Below are 15,593 nucleotides of genomic sequence, written 5' to 3'. Positions count from 1 at the left end.
GAAAAATCGCTCATATTTTCTGCAGTGACAAACACGTTGTGTTGCTCTGATAACAATTTAAAATATTTGTTATAGCTTTTATCAAAATGTTTTGGCGAGTTGTAGTTTTCGTTGTTAACGCTTGGTTTTGAATGCAGTGTGTGAAAATTATTCAGATTATTTGGTTTTATTTTTGTGGCTGCCTGTGAGGTATGTATTACAGACAGTTTTTTTCATTTATTGTTTTTATTACAAAGTATCTAAAGTTCCTCAAATTAAAACGAAAGGGGAAACGCAGCGGTTATAATAGGATATATTAATAAGCCAGGTACGATCCCGGGAGGACTATTTCAGTTTTAGTTATGTTTATTTGTTTATGTTTGATTTGTAATATTATTAATCACTTAAAATTCAGTAACATACTAACGAAGCCTGCGCTGTGGATATAGTTTGTAAGTACAATACAATACAAATATTCTTTATTGTTCACCAATATAACAAGATTACATCACATAACTTTAATTAACTATGTTAGACAACAGGCAGTCTTATCGCTAAAGAGCGATCTCTTCCAGACAACCTTTGGGTAGTGGAGACAAGACACAAAAAACAACTGATTTGAGTAGGTGATGCAGTGAGTGATAGAAAACGTCAAATAATCTTAATACTAATAAACATACATAAATAGGAATTAAAATAAACCTAAATATACCGTAATATTGATATTTTTTAATTTATTTTCAGGGATTTATGCCATTCAATAAATTTTAATTTTAATTAAATTTATATTCAGACTTTTGTTAACGATGTTATTACTTATTAAAATTTATAAGTAAGTATAATAAGAATAGGTAATATGTTTGATTATATATAAAATATTTGTACTATACTCGCTGCTATCTTATAAAATATACATCAACATATGAGATAAATGTGATCGATCATTATCTCCGTAACCAGATTTAAAAAAAAACTAAACGCATGCATCTGCTTCATGCTCTGTTGCTAAAAACCTGTTTATAATTATTGTTTGTAAACTAGATACCTATACAAGAGTACGCATATATATGTAAGGTGCTTTAGGGTAATTCCGAAAGTAGTCTAATTTCGAAAGTCGCATACAAATCACCATTATTTCCATCATATCAAGATTCCCCTTTCGAAATTACCCGAGCATTTCTGGTATTCGTAATTACCCTAATGCACCTTATATGTATGTATGTACATACATATATATTAATTGCAATTTTCATCTCCACTACTCCGTGAGCAGTCACACACGTCAATCAAATTGTACCTATTTTAAGTATACCTTCTCTAACTACATCACAGTATTTAAAGAACAATATGCCTAGAGAATCTGTGCCATGTCTAAAAAGAAATAATAATGATTTGCCACATTGGTTAACATTGATTGATGCTTATATTTAGTTTGTTTATTACTCACATAGTAGTCACCTCGCTACATTTACAAGTATGTATATATTGTATACTGCAATTTTCATTCCAAACTCTCCGAGCCGCATTCACGACAGTTACCTACAAATTTAGTACCTACAGAGCAGTTTCGAACAGTTAATAAACTATATTGTAACTGTTGTTTAATAGTTGGTAAAGATGTAGTTACTAAACCTTCATAGTTTGAAGAAGTATATCTAGAGAATCTGTGCCGTGTTTTAAAAATAATCAAAAATCATTGGCATTTGCAGGTTTTGTCTTAGTTTATTTATAAGTCACATAGTACATTTATATTGCAATTTTCATCTACACTAACCTACGCCGCGTTCTCGAGACAAATAGTGCCGCGCGTCAGTTATGCACGACGACACGACCAGTGTCGTGTCGCTAGCTTGTGTCTTTGCGAACAGTCAAATAACTATACACATAACCTACACCTTTACAGTTACACATTTCACAATATTAGAGGAATTTTAATTGCCCAATACTTTCTTTAAAATGTTCATATTGTTATGACCTTACTAATATTGTACCGTAACGTATCATAAAAAATGTGATAGTTACATAATACTTACGAGTGTCGTGTCATTTGTTTGAATCTTTGCGAACCAATATTTTGTTTGTACATAATAGAAAGAAAGGGATTTATTTCTACACTTTTTAATATTAATCTTCTTAGATTATTTAGAAGTCACATAGTACATTTATATTGCAATTTTCATCTCCACTAACCTACGCCGCGTTCTCGACACGACAGTAACATAGTGCCGAGCGTCAGTGATGCACGGCGACAGGGGAGACAAGTGTCGTGTCGCTCGCTTGTCTTTGCGGAGAGTAGTCAAATGGTTAGCTATTTATACAACATACTAGCTTTTGCCCGCGGCTTCGCTCGCGTTAGAAAGAGACAAAAAGTAGCGAACTCACCATCCCTTCAACTATCTCCACTTAAAAAATAACGTCAATTCGTCGCTCCGTTTTGCCATGAAAGACGGACAAATAAACAGACACACACACACTTTTCCATTTATAATATTAGTATGAATTCGGGTTCTAGCTTATCTTAAACGCCTATATACCAAATTTTAAGTGATTTGGATGTTGTTTAGAGGTCGCACTGGATGAACAGTTTGAAAAAAAGTCGCTAAAAAGTAATGTTACTCAATTTTATTCTCAAATAAAACAATAGAGTAGTTGTAACTTATTTGAAAGTAAAAGTAAACTTATTAAACTTAAAATACAACAGTTGTAACATCCATTCTCAATAAAATAAGTCATCATCATCATTTAGCTTACATGTGTAAGCCGCAACCTTATCTTTTCTTCGCAAGTAGTAACGCATTTTCTGTGATGTTCGACGACTTTCAGCGAGAACCGTTTTGCTCTTCATCTTTGACTGGAGCGTTAATTTTTATTATTTCAAATTTCAAATTTCAAATTTTTTATTGCATATCACATTACATAATATTAGGTGGAACTTACAAAAGGTAGGTTTACATGTGACGCCCTGCAAGGGCACAGCAATATATGCTTAAAATTAACATGCACTTCATACTTCTAATTATCTAATCATGTTTATCGTTAAAAAAATCTTTTACTGTATAATAACATTTATCTATTAAAAAACTTTTCAAATATTTATTAAACGTCGGCTGATTTTCAATGTTTTTTAGGGAGTTTGGTAGGTGGTTGTATATTTTTATAGTCATATAATGAGGGCTAGATGAGACTATTTTAAGTTTTGTTAGAGGCAATTGTAGTTTATTTAAATTTCGGTTGTTTCTCTTGATATTTGCTACTGTAGGAGTAAACAACTCAGTGTGTTTCTTAACAAATTTACATGCTTCTAGGATGTACATTGACGGTAAAGTGAGTATTTGGTGTTTTTTGAAGAGTGGTTTGCACGATTCCATTTGATCCGAATTGGTAAGTATTCTAACACATCTTTTCTGGAGGATAAAGATATTTTCCATATCATGACTATTCCCCCATAAAACGAGTCCGTAGGTCATTCTTGAATATGCGTATGCATAGTACGCGGAAAGGGCGGTTTGGAAATCGGTCGCGCGTTTGATGTGTTGTAGGGCGTATAGAAAGGAGGACAGCTTTTTTGATAGTCTCTGGATGTGCGATTTCCAGTCCATGTTACTATCTAGGTCGATACCCAGTACGGTGGCTGATTCTACAGACTCTAATATTGTGCCCTTGTGCTTAAAGATTATTGGTAATGCTGATTTTTGGTAAGGTTTAAATTGAATTATTAAATATATAGGTATACTTACTCTTCTTTGCAGTATGATAGACTATTGTTAGACTATCGACCAAGTCTGGTGTTAGGGCTACAATAATCGCTAACATCCTGGACATTAAATAGTTCGAAGACAAAAATCAAAAGGATAAGTAGTAGGCGGTCAATATACTTATGGTAGTACCTACCTATTACAAACTCGTGATAGCCAAAGAGAGAGGCACTAGATTTTTTCTGTGTTAAGTATGAAAATAGTTTAGATTCAATAAGAACAAGACTTATCAGGCGTGATAGAAAAATATAAATAGCCTTTCCCTAAAAGAAACCTGAAAGAGATAGGGACTGACTGACGTAATTACCATTTAAATCTATCACCATCATCATATCAGCCCTTTATCGCCCACTGCTGAGCATAGGCCTCTCTTCTAGTACGCCACTTGTCCCGGTCCTGAGCTAGTCTCATCCAGTTGTGACTCGCAATTTTCCGGATGTCGTCCACCCAACGAGCTAACGGATGCCAAGCGCTTCACTACGCCGCTCACGATGTAACTTACATCTGTGAGCGGCCACCATTATGTTAACATTACATTAGTCCATCTGCCATCACTTTGCCCAGCAACATGTCCCATACCCAACTCCATTTTAGTTTGGTAATGACGAAACCCTCGTCTTGAAGCTTGATACCGAGCATGGCACGCTCCATGGCTCTCTGTGCAAAAGCATTTCAATCTATAAATACTATATTCAGTTACATAATATCATCTCACTTTCTTTTTTTGTCGATTATGTGTCCTTAAAAATCCTCAAAGTCAAATTAAATATTCAGTCACGCGAAGTCGCCACGCGCCGCCAAAAAATACGCTCTCATTTTAAAATAACTTGCTTAAAATTACACTTAAGTAATTATCATTTACTTAAAAATATTTATATCGGGTGCTGTAGAGTTTTCTTAAATTGTAGGCGGTAGGTACCTACTCTTCAAACGGGTCTATATTAGTTCCCATAATGTATCAATTGTACACATTTTCGTTAGTTATAATTTGGTTTTTCTCGGAAACGCGTAACTTTTCAGGATTGCCATACAACCTTACCTTACTTATCTATAGATAACCAAAATGAAAATGAAAACATGATTGTTCAGAATTATGGCTAATCATAATCTGGCAAACATTACATACATTACATACATCGATCATTATATCAAACAAATGGATCCGTCTTCAAATTGCCCAACATTTCCTTTGCAACTTACAAAAAAACTTCACATCCATACTAATATTATAAATGGCAAAGTGTGTGTGTCTGTTTGTTTGTCCGTCCTTCACGGCAAAACGGGGCGACGAATTGTCGTGATTTTTTAAGTGAAGATAGTTGAAGGGATGGAGAGTGACATAGGCTACTTTTTGTCACTTTCCAACGTGAGCGAAGCCGCGAGCAAAAGCTAGTAGATTATAATATACATAAATAAATTCACGCCAATATTCCCAAAAAATTTTGCATGTTGATTTTTACCAGCGGTGGCATTATGTCAAAAGGCAAAAAATAGTACTTCTGTACACTTACTAAATACGTAACTACAACGGATACTTTGCAGACATGTTTACCCTTTAAACTTACGTAATCCAATGGATAAAAAATATCAAAATAACTTTGAAATTATAAACGGTAGTTGGTAATGCCATGCAAAAAAAAAAACAATGGCAACGAATGCAAGACGAAAAACGACAAGATATGCCCAGCAATGCGTCAAGAGACCAGTTTATTTTAATTAATGAAACTAAACTGCACACTCAAACATACCTGACATACAGAAATACCATAAAATAATGTTTTCAGTACAGATGGTCGTTTTTTTACGCACTAGTTCGAGAAGTTGTTCATTTTATGCCAGGTCGAAACTTCGGAGGCTCATCTGTACTGAAAAACGTCGTACGATACACGTGCGAAAAGGAAATTCGTAACTCGTGTCGATTTATCGCCACTCGTTTAGAACTTTTTTACGCACTTGTATCGTAATGTACTATTTCAGTACAGATGGTGTTTTTTTTACGCACTAGTGCGAGAAGTGGTTCATTATAATGTCAGGTCGAAACTTCGGGGGGAGCACCTGTACTGAAAAACGTCGTACGATACACGTGCGAAAAAAGGGAAGCTCGTAGCGAGTAGCGATAAATTAAAAGACGACAGAAGGGAGTGTTTTAAATCGAGTTACGAATTTCCTTTTCGCACGTGTATCGTACTATTTCTACATTCATTGTTTTGGGTTGGAATTCAACTTAAGACATATAATACATAGGTATGTTATTAATTACATAGGTACTTACTTACTCTTAACATGTTAGCCGGCATTGACCGAATGACTGCACATTTTCCATACAAATTTCAACTTTATAATATTTATATCCCATTTTGGGTTTATTGAACTTCTCACATCTCAATATTACTCGAACCATTGACGCACATGCCACAAATCAGCCCGCATAAATGTCCGTTTTCCTTTCTACCTGCTCAATATAGAAATACATGCCTAAAATAGCCGCTATTTATAACCAAGGGACCATGAATGACGCATTTTTTTTAAGCACACCAATCACAAGATACGACTTAAATATTTTTTAATATTTATTCTGTGAAAACAAAAAAGAAATATACCATTTGGCCAAGTCAATTTTTTATACTATGTCGGTGGCAAACAAGCATACGGTCCACCTGATGGAAAGCGGTCACCGTATCCTATGGACGCCTGCAACTCAAAGATTGTCACGTGCGCGTTGCCACCCCGTTAGAAACGTGTACACTCCCTTTTGCTGTGTTAAGTATAAGTACACAGCAAAAAGGAGTGTATTAAGTTCTAAGGAGGGTTCGGGTTGCCGACGACTCAAGGGACAATAGACGAAACAAATTAGTTCCGTAAGTCCAAATATAAAGCCAAAACAAAAATTACAAATATGTGACCATAGTGACAATAATTGAACGAGTCTTACGCAACTCACGTATAATTTTAATGCAAGTTCCACATGACACTTCTGCATTTTTAAGCCTAAGTTGGACAAGACTAGGCCAACAGGATACAATTATCAGCACTAAAAGTAGCAAATCAAACTATCACTGAGAGAAAATACAACCAGTTTTCATGTTCGTTCAACAAGTTTTTTGGTTAAAATAGCGCGTACGTGCTCTTTGGTTCAAACAACAAGCTACTTGTCATTTGAATCGGCAATATATTTGAATCAACAAGTCGATATTATAAAAACAACCTGACACAAATATTGTTTTAAACATACGTTTGGCTGATTCAAACGGATAAACCGCAACAAGTCGAACTTGTTAAATTCACAATGCAAATTTCTCTCAGTGATACGCCTCAGAAGTAACCTACCATTCTGAAACCGCTAAACATATGTACGAATAATTCAATTTTTAGAATTTCTTACCGCGAACTGTACAAACTTGTTAATATTTGAAAAAGTTTTTCAATACCTATGTTACATACTTTTGATGCGTAGTTTTATCCGCTGCTATTGATTCTGTTACATTTTAATGTCATACCAAAAAAATATAGCAACTAATTTCAACCGAAAGCACTATCCTGACGATAAAAAAATGTGTCCTCGTTTTTTTCCTATACGTCACGATTTTAGTATGAACTTACTACGAGCGTGACGTATTGGAAATTCGAATTTTGTATGAAAAAGGGACACATTTTTTATCGTCGGGAACGAATCAGCTCGTGATTCTCAGAAGAATGAGCCCAACATGTCCAGTGGTGGAATTCGATTTTCGAGATTTATTTTCGAAAACACTATACTGATTTTGAATGTCACACACGGGTCGCGCTATTAGACTCTTGCAACCACCACGGCTAATAGTGCAACCTGGCCGAAACGTTGAAAAAAGGAAAAAATATTATTTTATCACGTTCGACCCATGTGATGCATTAAAAATGTGTAAAAAACGAGAGAATTTTAAGTGTTATTAACAGCACTCTGATTGTTACAGATTTTGAAAATGGAAACAAGAAGGAACCAATTAATAACGTTTCACCCGGACACGCTACACGCTGTAAGAACAGCGTGCGAATTGGAAACCCCGGGAAGGATGGACGAAGCTATCGATCTGCTGCAGGAATGGACACTGAAGCAACCGCATTTTGTTAAGAAGATGTACCGTAAGTATTTTAATATAAATACGATAAGGAATCAATTTTAATCGCATATTTATAGGTAGTATGGTTGAGAAAATCAGAGAGGGTAAATCCACGTGAAAGTAATGTGAGTCACGACTTCATTTACTGTTTATTTGAACTACAGCTGCAAATGAAAGGATCTATGCATATATTATATCGGGAAAGTAACATTTATTTAGAGTTAGATTATCACTTGAACTTGAATCGTGAATAAATGAAACATGCCCTAAAATCGTGACTCATTTTACTCTTGCCGCGGATTGACCCGAGAAGCTTTTTTTTTTTTTTTACTTTGGAACCTTCTGTTGCTCAATAATAGTTCAAAATAAATTTGGGAATACAATATGTACAAACATATATGTACACGAGGACTGAGGAGGCTACAGTGAATTGAAATCAAGTACCTAACTAAATAAAACTCATGGTTTATGCTAAGCTGTGCTTCAAAAACTTTCGCGTTTTTGCGTTAAAATAACCTACGCTCAGAGTTTGTAAGTGTGAAAAATTTGATTTGAGAGCGTGCATTATATATTTTGAGAGCGTGGTGACGCCCGTACTTCGTAGATTCAAGTTGGTAACTCCTAGGATTGAGTAGTCACCGCTGCAAGACGTTTAGTATCGGGTCTTAACTAAGAGCACTAGTCAACACCCAACTTGACCGAGTAAACTTTGGAGACTTTGGAGTGCCTCGATTTTCGGAATTGCTCGATAACTTGGGCTATATACTATTTTAAAATTTTAACACAGGTTTTAAAATAATTGACTACATTTTACTTGATAATGCTACATAAAAATGAATTGAGAGATAAGGGTAAACAAAGAAACGTAAGATTAGGCTAGTATTTAGGCGCTGCACACTGGTGACTTTGCTGTAAGAGCATGCGATGATCCGCGCTCGGAAATAAAGTCAACAAGCTAACATTTTAATCAAAATTAAAGGGTATTAAGTATACATGGAGCGTATGATACCCTTAAAAACATAGCTTTGCCCTTGCTTTGAAATGCAAGTCTGCAGCAACCGCCTCGGTTTAAGGAATATTTGAGAGTAGTTGGAATCTTAAATGAACTGTCTATGTGGTAAAGGAATCCTAAAAATAGGTCTAATGTCTATCATACGTAGAAATATTAATATTGAGTAGGTATTATAGTGAAATTAAGAGTTGATTAGTTCATATTATGTAGATAATTACCCTACAAGTATTTTGCAAATAAAGTATATTTTGTTGCAGCTCGAATATATTTAGAAGCGATATTAATTTCAACAAAAGGTTCAGTAGAAATAGCTAAGAGACGGATTGACAAAATGTGCACTATGAGGACGTTTTCACCACAATTGTTTGACAAGACCGACGCAAAAAAGGACTTAATGGAACTACATGATATCATGTTAGTATCTTTTTAGTCCAAATTCTTTTAGCCCTTAATTGGAAAATGTTTCTACCGAACTTGACCTTTGATCTTCTTTTTGTATGTTTTTCCGAATCAGAATTATTAGAACTATCGAGCGCCGAGGAGGCTTGAACTTAAAAGAGGATACGGTCGAAACTGCTAAAATGGAAAGGAGCCCCCCTTTCAACTTAGGAATTTTAGTTAAATATACAAGTGTCATTAACTAGATTTATCGAAAAAAAATTGTCCATTAAGAACAACTCAGTCAAAAGAGATTTCAAAAAAATCTTTAAAATCGAGGTTCCGCTCTCGACTCTTTCCTCCTTCAAAACTTAATCGATCGGAACGAAGTTTGAGAATCTGAATAACAATGAAATAATCTATGTCGGACCGTTTAGCTTTTTTGGATAATTGTTACCAATCTTGAGTATCACACCTTTTTTTGCGCCACAATGAAAAAGGCCGTTTTTGGAAATTTTTAATTGGCTCTAGAGTCTTTAAAAAGCAGAATATTAAAAAAATCAAAACGGTCCGACACAGATAACAATAATAACAACCTGTGTTGAAAAAATCATTGCTCTATCTTCAAAAACCAGGGAGGAAATAGTCGAGAGCGTTTGTATGGAGAATTTACCCCTGCCGTATCGTCTTAAGGATAGTAAATAATGTAAGTTTTACATAATTGCTCAAAATTGTTAGTTAGTGACCAGAAATTGATCCTTGGCCTCCGACACAAGAGATCGCCATTCAGCCCTATCCTCCGCCACATTTTTATTTCTTTTGTTTGTTTATAAGACATTTTCACATATATTTGAAGATAACGTTGAAATTTAGGTCTTAGATAAGTTTTTACGTAATTAATCCTTTTTTTTTCAGAAAGACGGTAAATTTACCAAAACTAACGGAGGACCACTACAGAATATCCTTAATAAAACCAACTGGTAAACCAATGCCGCTACATTATAATCATTTGGATTTCTTTAAGTTTTCTATAATTGTATGTATAACTATATTTTCTTTATTTTTCTGTTGATCAAAATTAAAAGCTCTGGTAGCCTAGCGGTGCGACTTTCTTTCCGGAGGTCGCGGGTTCGAACCCGGGTCGCACCAATGAGTTTTTCGGAATTTAGGCTTAATGAACTCAGTGACTATGTGACAGTGTGTATAAATATTTATATTTAATGTGACATCATACTGTTGGACTTTGACTTTGACTTTGAAAATTTTTCATATGGCGACTCCACGGATTTTAGAACCACGGTATGCCATAAAAAGTCCTAAGCCTAGTCATTTGATATTTGCCAGTCGCTTTTCGGTGAAGGAAAACATCGTGAGGAAACCGGACTAATTCCAATAATGTCTAGTTTACCCTTCAGGTTGGAAGGTCAGATGGCAGTCGCTTTCGTAAAAACAAGTGCCTACGTCAAATCTTGGGATTAGTTGTCAAAGCGGACCCCAGGCTCCCTGAGCCGTGGCAAATGCCGGGATAACGCAAGGAGGACGACGTCTGTTGATCAAAATTCTAAATTATAATGGAAGATTCCAATGCATGAATAAATCTGCTTGCACGAACACATATAATTAATAGTTCATAAGTTGTAAAATCTTACATGTCATTCATGGATGACTCTTGATAGAACGGAACGGGACGGGACGATCTGTCAATTTGTATAAAGGCGTAATTGGACTTCTGGACTTATCACCGGACTTTTTCTTCACAAATTGACACATTTTCCCATTCCAGCCTTTTGTCAATTGAGTCATAAATAGCCTGAAAGTTTTTGACGTGACAACGTCTAATAACTCGTTACTACGGGCTGCATGCACGAAAAAGTTGACGTCATTGTCCCGTTCCGCACGTTGTCACGTCAAACTACCGTCCGTAAACCGACTTTACAGACAACCAATTTTTTTGACATTGATTTGCAGAAAGTTGGTTTAGTACTTTCAATATTGTGAGGTTTGACAAAATATCTTAGGAGGAAACTAAAATATTATGTTTAATTTATCTAACGAAATTCTCCTACAGCCGCTGTATGTTCGTATGTTGAAGCTATATTTAGATAAAGGAGATACACAATGACATTATAGAAGCGAAATGTTTAGAATGTCTTTAAAAAAATCGCTTACTGTTACACTAAAATAACTGGAACATGCAATTTCTGTATTCTCGGGCGAATATAATCTGGGTGTATTCAAGTCAAGAGTGAATAGGCTATTACTGAACCAGTGAGCTACAACCTCGGCCTTGACGTCACTTTCCATCAGGTGCGGCTAAGGTCAATCACTGGCCAGTTTATAAAAAAAAAAACTAATTTCTACTAATGATATTGTTTTAGTTAGCTGAACATATTAAACTGTACGACTACTGTCAAGGATTCGTAATTGTTATGGACCACAGAGATGCAAGTATCATGGATTTTGCGACGAAAACAAATCTTTTTGAGTTACAAAACATTATATCACTTTTAACGGTACGTAATAATCATTATTTCTATAAATAAATAAATAAATAAGTAAATATTGGGGACACTTTACACAGATCCACTTAGCCCCAAACTAAGCAAAGCTTGTACTATGGGTGCTAAGCGACGATATATTACATATTTAAATAGATAAATACATACTTATACACATAGAAAACATCCATGACTCAGGAACAAATATCTGTGCTCATCACACAAATAAATGCCCTTACCGGGATTCGAACCCAGGACCGCGGCTTAGCAGGCAGGGTCACTACCGACTGAGCCAGGCCGGTCGACACTGAGCTATATCGTTCACAAATAACATACCTACTTAACTGTGTCTCAATTATTTTTTTAGTACCATGACTATATTATGATTTTGAATATGATATAAGGTACATTAGGGTAATTCCGAATGACAGAAATGCTCTGGTAATTCCGAAAGGGGAATCTTGATATGATGGAAATAATGGTGATTTTTATGTGACTTTCGTGAATGCGAATGACGTCTTACAGATATAGTTCTGTCGTTGAAGAACATTTGAATTTACCTCTAGTTTTATATCTTTCCAGGAAGGATATGGAATCAGAATGAAAGGCCTTCACATCCTCTCTCCATCTAAGTTTGTCGATACACTAGTAGCTATCTTCAAACAGGTGTTCAGCGCGAAGTTGGCAAGCCGCATTCATGTTCATAAAAAAGTCGAAACTTTGTATGAATACCTGCCAAAAACTTTGTTACCTAAAGATTTGGGAGGAGATGAAAGATCAATTTCTACGCTATACGGTAAGATATTCACAATGAATAAAAAATACAGAGAAAATGCTAACCATAAAATAGGTTAAAATTATAACGATTTAGCCTTCGTGTGACAAGATGCCTTGAATGAGACGCTCTTCGCCAATTACGCATGTAGCAAGGCTCCTCATTGTATATTGAAATACATACTGTCACCGGCAGCTCGCAGGGTTTCTATAAATATATAATATTTCAATATCGATCGCTTTTCGTGTGTTGATTTTTATTCTCTTTATTTATCTTTCTTCTTAAGTTAGGCTACTTATAATATGATTATAAAAGTAAAATACAAAACCACATACAAAACAATACAAAATATATAAACACATTATAAAAAACCTAACCTAGGGTGCCGCCAGCAGCGGGGCAGGGCCCAAGCTGCCGGTGGTTAGGGCTGCAGAGAGAGGAACCGTCGGACTATCCGCGCTGTGTCCAAGATCACTGCCTTCTGCATCTGGCCCTTGATCCATCCACCTAGCGAGAGTCTCTCGAGATGTTGGTCGAGACTCTTCGCTATGAGACCGTTCGCTGAAACGACTATCGGGACAATGATCGTCGAATCAACATCCCACATGGCGGTTATCTCGTAAGCCAAGTCTAGGTACTTACTGGACTTGTCCTTCTCGGCTTTCACGAGATTCTCATCATGGGGGATGGTGATGTCGACGAGCACGGCCCGGCGTTGCGATCGATCTATTATGACAATGTCAGGCTTATTGGCTACAATAGTCCTGTCAGTGATAATAGATTATTAATATTTTTATTATTATTATAAATGGGCTTCCTCTTGGCCACAGACTAGCCAAAGGCAAAGACGTGACCTACGATGGACTGAGCTCGCCCAGAAGATGCCTGTTTAGTTGTTTACCCTTACCCCTTGTCGAGTTACATGAGCTCGGAAATATAGCTGCCCGCGAGTAATTCCACTCCTTGGCTTGTTATTAAACTGATGATGATATTACACCTTACTAACACCACATTATTTCATATAATTTCAGATGAATGGCTACAAGAGCTGTCTACTGAAGACCACATCAACTATATGAGAATGATGAGAGAAGCATGCACGGATGAGAAACTCAGACTCAAAGATCACTTTGACGAGAACATCGGTCTCTCTGGAACCTTTAGGGCACTAGCATTTGATTAACATTTGAGAATATTTCATTTAAAACACACAATGGAATAAAATTTCATACGAATACCGTAAATCATGGCGATGAATAGGGCACGTCGCATGCTACGCAGAACAGACAACCTGTCCAAGCAGGGTATGCAACAGCAACTAACAAGGATGCAAGGGTAGCAACAGGCAGTAGATGGTCGGGACGACCTTGGGCCCACGAAGAGGCGATCAGTAAAGGAGACTAGCGCTAGTGGAATAGGCTGGAAAGGGCTAGAATCAGTGAGAGATAATAGGATCACATCATCATACATACATACATCATACATAGTACATATAATCACGCCTGTGTCCCGTAAAGAGGTAGGCAGAGCACATGAACTAAGTTTCAGTGCTACTCTTGGAAAAAAGGGGTTGAAATAAACCCAAATTGTGACATTGGAGTGACAGGTTGCCAGCCTCTCGCCTACGCCACAATCCTAGGGTCCGACTGAAAACTAGCGTTGCAGTAAAAATTACTGCAACATTATGCTGAGTCGCGGCCCTTTTTAATATCCATGTTTGACCTAATTATTTTAATTTTAACATTGTAATATTGTGATATTAAATAAAGCCATTCTATGTCTATGTCTATGTCTTAACCCAAATCCCACAGTCGACACATCATTATCATCGCTGTAAATTTCATTTGTAAACATGATGTAACGACGGTAACTCTGTATGAGAGTTTGATCAGCGCGATCATCTGGACGTATTGGAAATAAAACTTATTAAAACATAGGTACTCATTCGAAAACGAAGCGTATCGTTTTAAATTATATGAAAATTAGATGGTCAGTGTGTTATGAAAAAAAACATTCGTTTCCTTCCATGACATTTCGAGTAAAGACAAGTATTATTGCGATATTTTTTAAAGATTTTTTTTGTAAGATTTGAATTATAAAGTACCTACTCGTTGTTAGTCAGCGGAAAAACAAACTCAACCAAAGTGTCAGTCAGGAAAATAATCAGTTCTCCCTTGCAGGTCCTTCTTAACCCCAGAAGTTGTTTATTGTTTAGTAAAAAGCAATGCGGATTTGCAGATAACACAATTATTAGATATGTTACTTAAAAATATTACAGATTAACTTTTATCGTTATTCCGCCAGTATCTCTTTATTCATTTTACGTCTTAAGTTAGGTTATTTATAATATGAATATAAAAGTAAAATACAAAACACACATACAAAACCAATGACAAAACAATATAAAAAAAACATATAAACACATTATAAAAAACCTAATCTAGGCTGCCGCCAGCAGCGGGGCAAGGCCCAAGCTGTTTGGCCAGTATTTTTATTATGGTAACCAACTATGTACCTATGTATGATTTCTTGACTTGCGAAACAATGCAATAACATTTACTTAAACTAAAAAGGTCTAATATACGACAACTACTTCATAAGTCTTTACTGTTGAGATAAACAACAGGCGGCCTTATCGCTAAAGTACGATCTCTTCCAGAAAACCTTTTGAGTAGTGGATTAATATTTATTGTACAAAGATTACCTAATACAACTGCAAAAATGGCGGACTTAATGCTATAAGGCATTACTAAGTCAGGCACCATCGCGAGTGCAGACTTCTGGCCGAAGGGTGTAGTCTTTCGACGGTTCCGGGGCAACCTGCCGAATTCTACGCCCGGACAGACGACGCAACGAAGCCTGGACGTTACGTTGTCACCCAAATGTAGATAATTTGTGATGTGTTGATTTTTTTCTCACTTTGATGTGTTTATTTGTTATGCTATTATGTATTTTAGTTACTCAGTGCTTTGGTTTTTACTGTCATACTGTGTAACGTATTTGAAATAAAAATAAATAAATAAAGATTCTTCCATAACCCAAATCTTTACTGTAATTTCAGGTTTATCATCATTTTGACGACCGGTTTGGCGCAGTCAGTAG

At 36.0% G+C, this 15,593-nt stretch overlaps 2 protein-coding genes across 4 annotated transcripts in view; one reads left to right on the top strand and one right to left on the bottom strand.

Moving 5' to 3' along the window:
• LOC125236681 (uncoordinated protein 58-like) overlaps nucleotides 1-15,593 on the bottom strand; it is a 258,598-nt gene that overhangs the window by 52,174 nt on the left and 190,831 nt on the right. The window lies entirely within an intron of this gene.
• Nucleotides 27-14,780, top strand: LOC125236682 (alpha-tocopherol transfer protein-like). 3 transcript variants are annotated; one of them, XM_048143587.1, is made up of 7 exons: nucleotides 27-189; nucleotides 7,682-7,850; nucleotides 9,098-9,254; nucleotides 10,134-10,254; nucleotides 11,597-11,731; nucleotides 12,299-12,512; nucleotides 13,523-14,780. In XM_048143587.1, exons 2-7 carry the CDS (start codon nucleotides 7,691-7,693, stop codon nucleotides 13,672-13,674), a joined length of 939 nt encoding a protein of 312 aa, XP_047999544.1. In that variant the 5' UTR covers nucleotides 27-189; nucleotides 7,682-7,690; the 3' UTR covers nucleotides 13,675-14,780. The 3 variants fall into 3 exon arrangements, with proteins under 3 accessions (XP_047999544.1, XP_047999546.1, XP_047999547.1); XM_048143589.1 differs by having other exon boundaries at nucleotides 7,665-7,850; XM_048143590.1 differs by lacking the exon at nucleotides 11,597-11,731.

Source organism: Leguminivora glycinivorella, chromosome 19 (assembly GCF_023078275.1).
Source record: "Leguminivora glycinivorella isolate SPB_JAAS2020 chromosome 19, LegGlyc_1.1, whole genome shotgun sequence".
In the NCBI taxonomy this organism is placed as follows: Eukaryota; Metazoa; Arthropoda; class Insecta; order Lepidoptera; family Tortricidae; genus Leguminivora; species Leguminivora glycinivorella.
The sequence above is the reverse complement of the archived record's forward strand: the minus strand, read 5'-3'. Positions and strand labels throughout refer to the sequence as shown.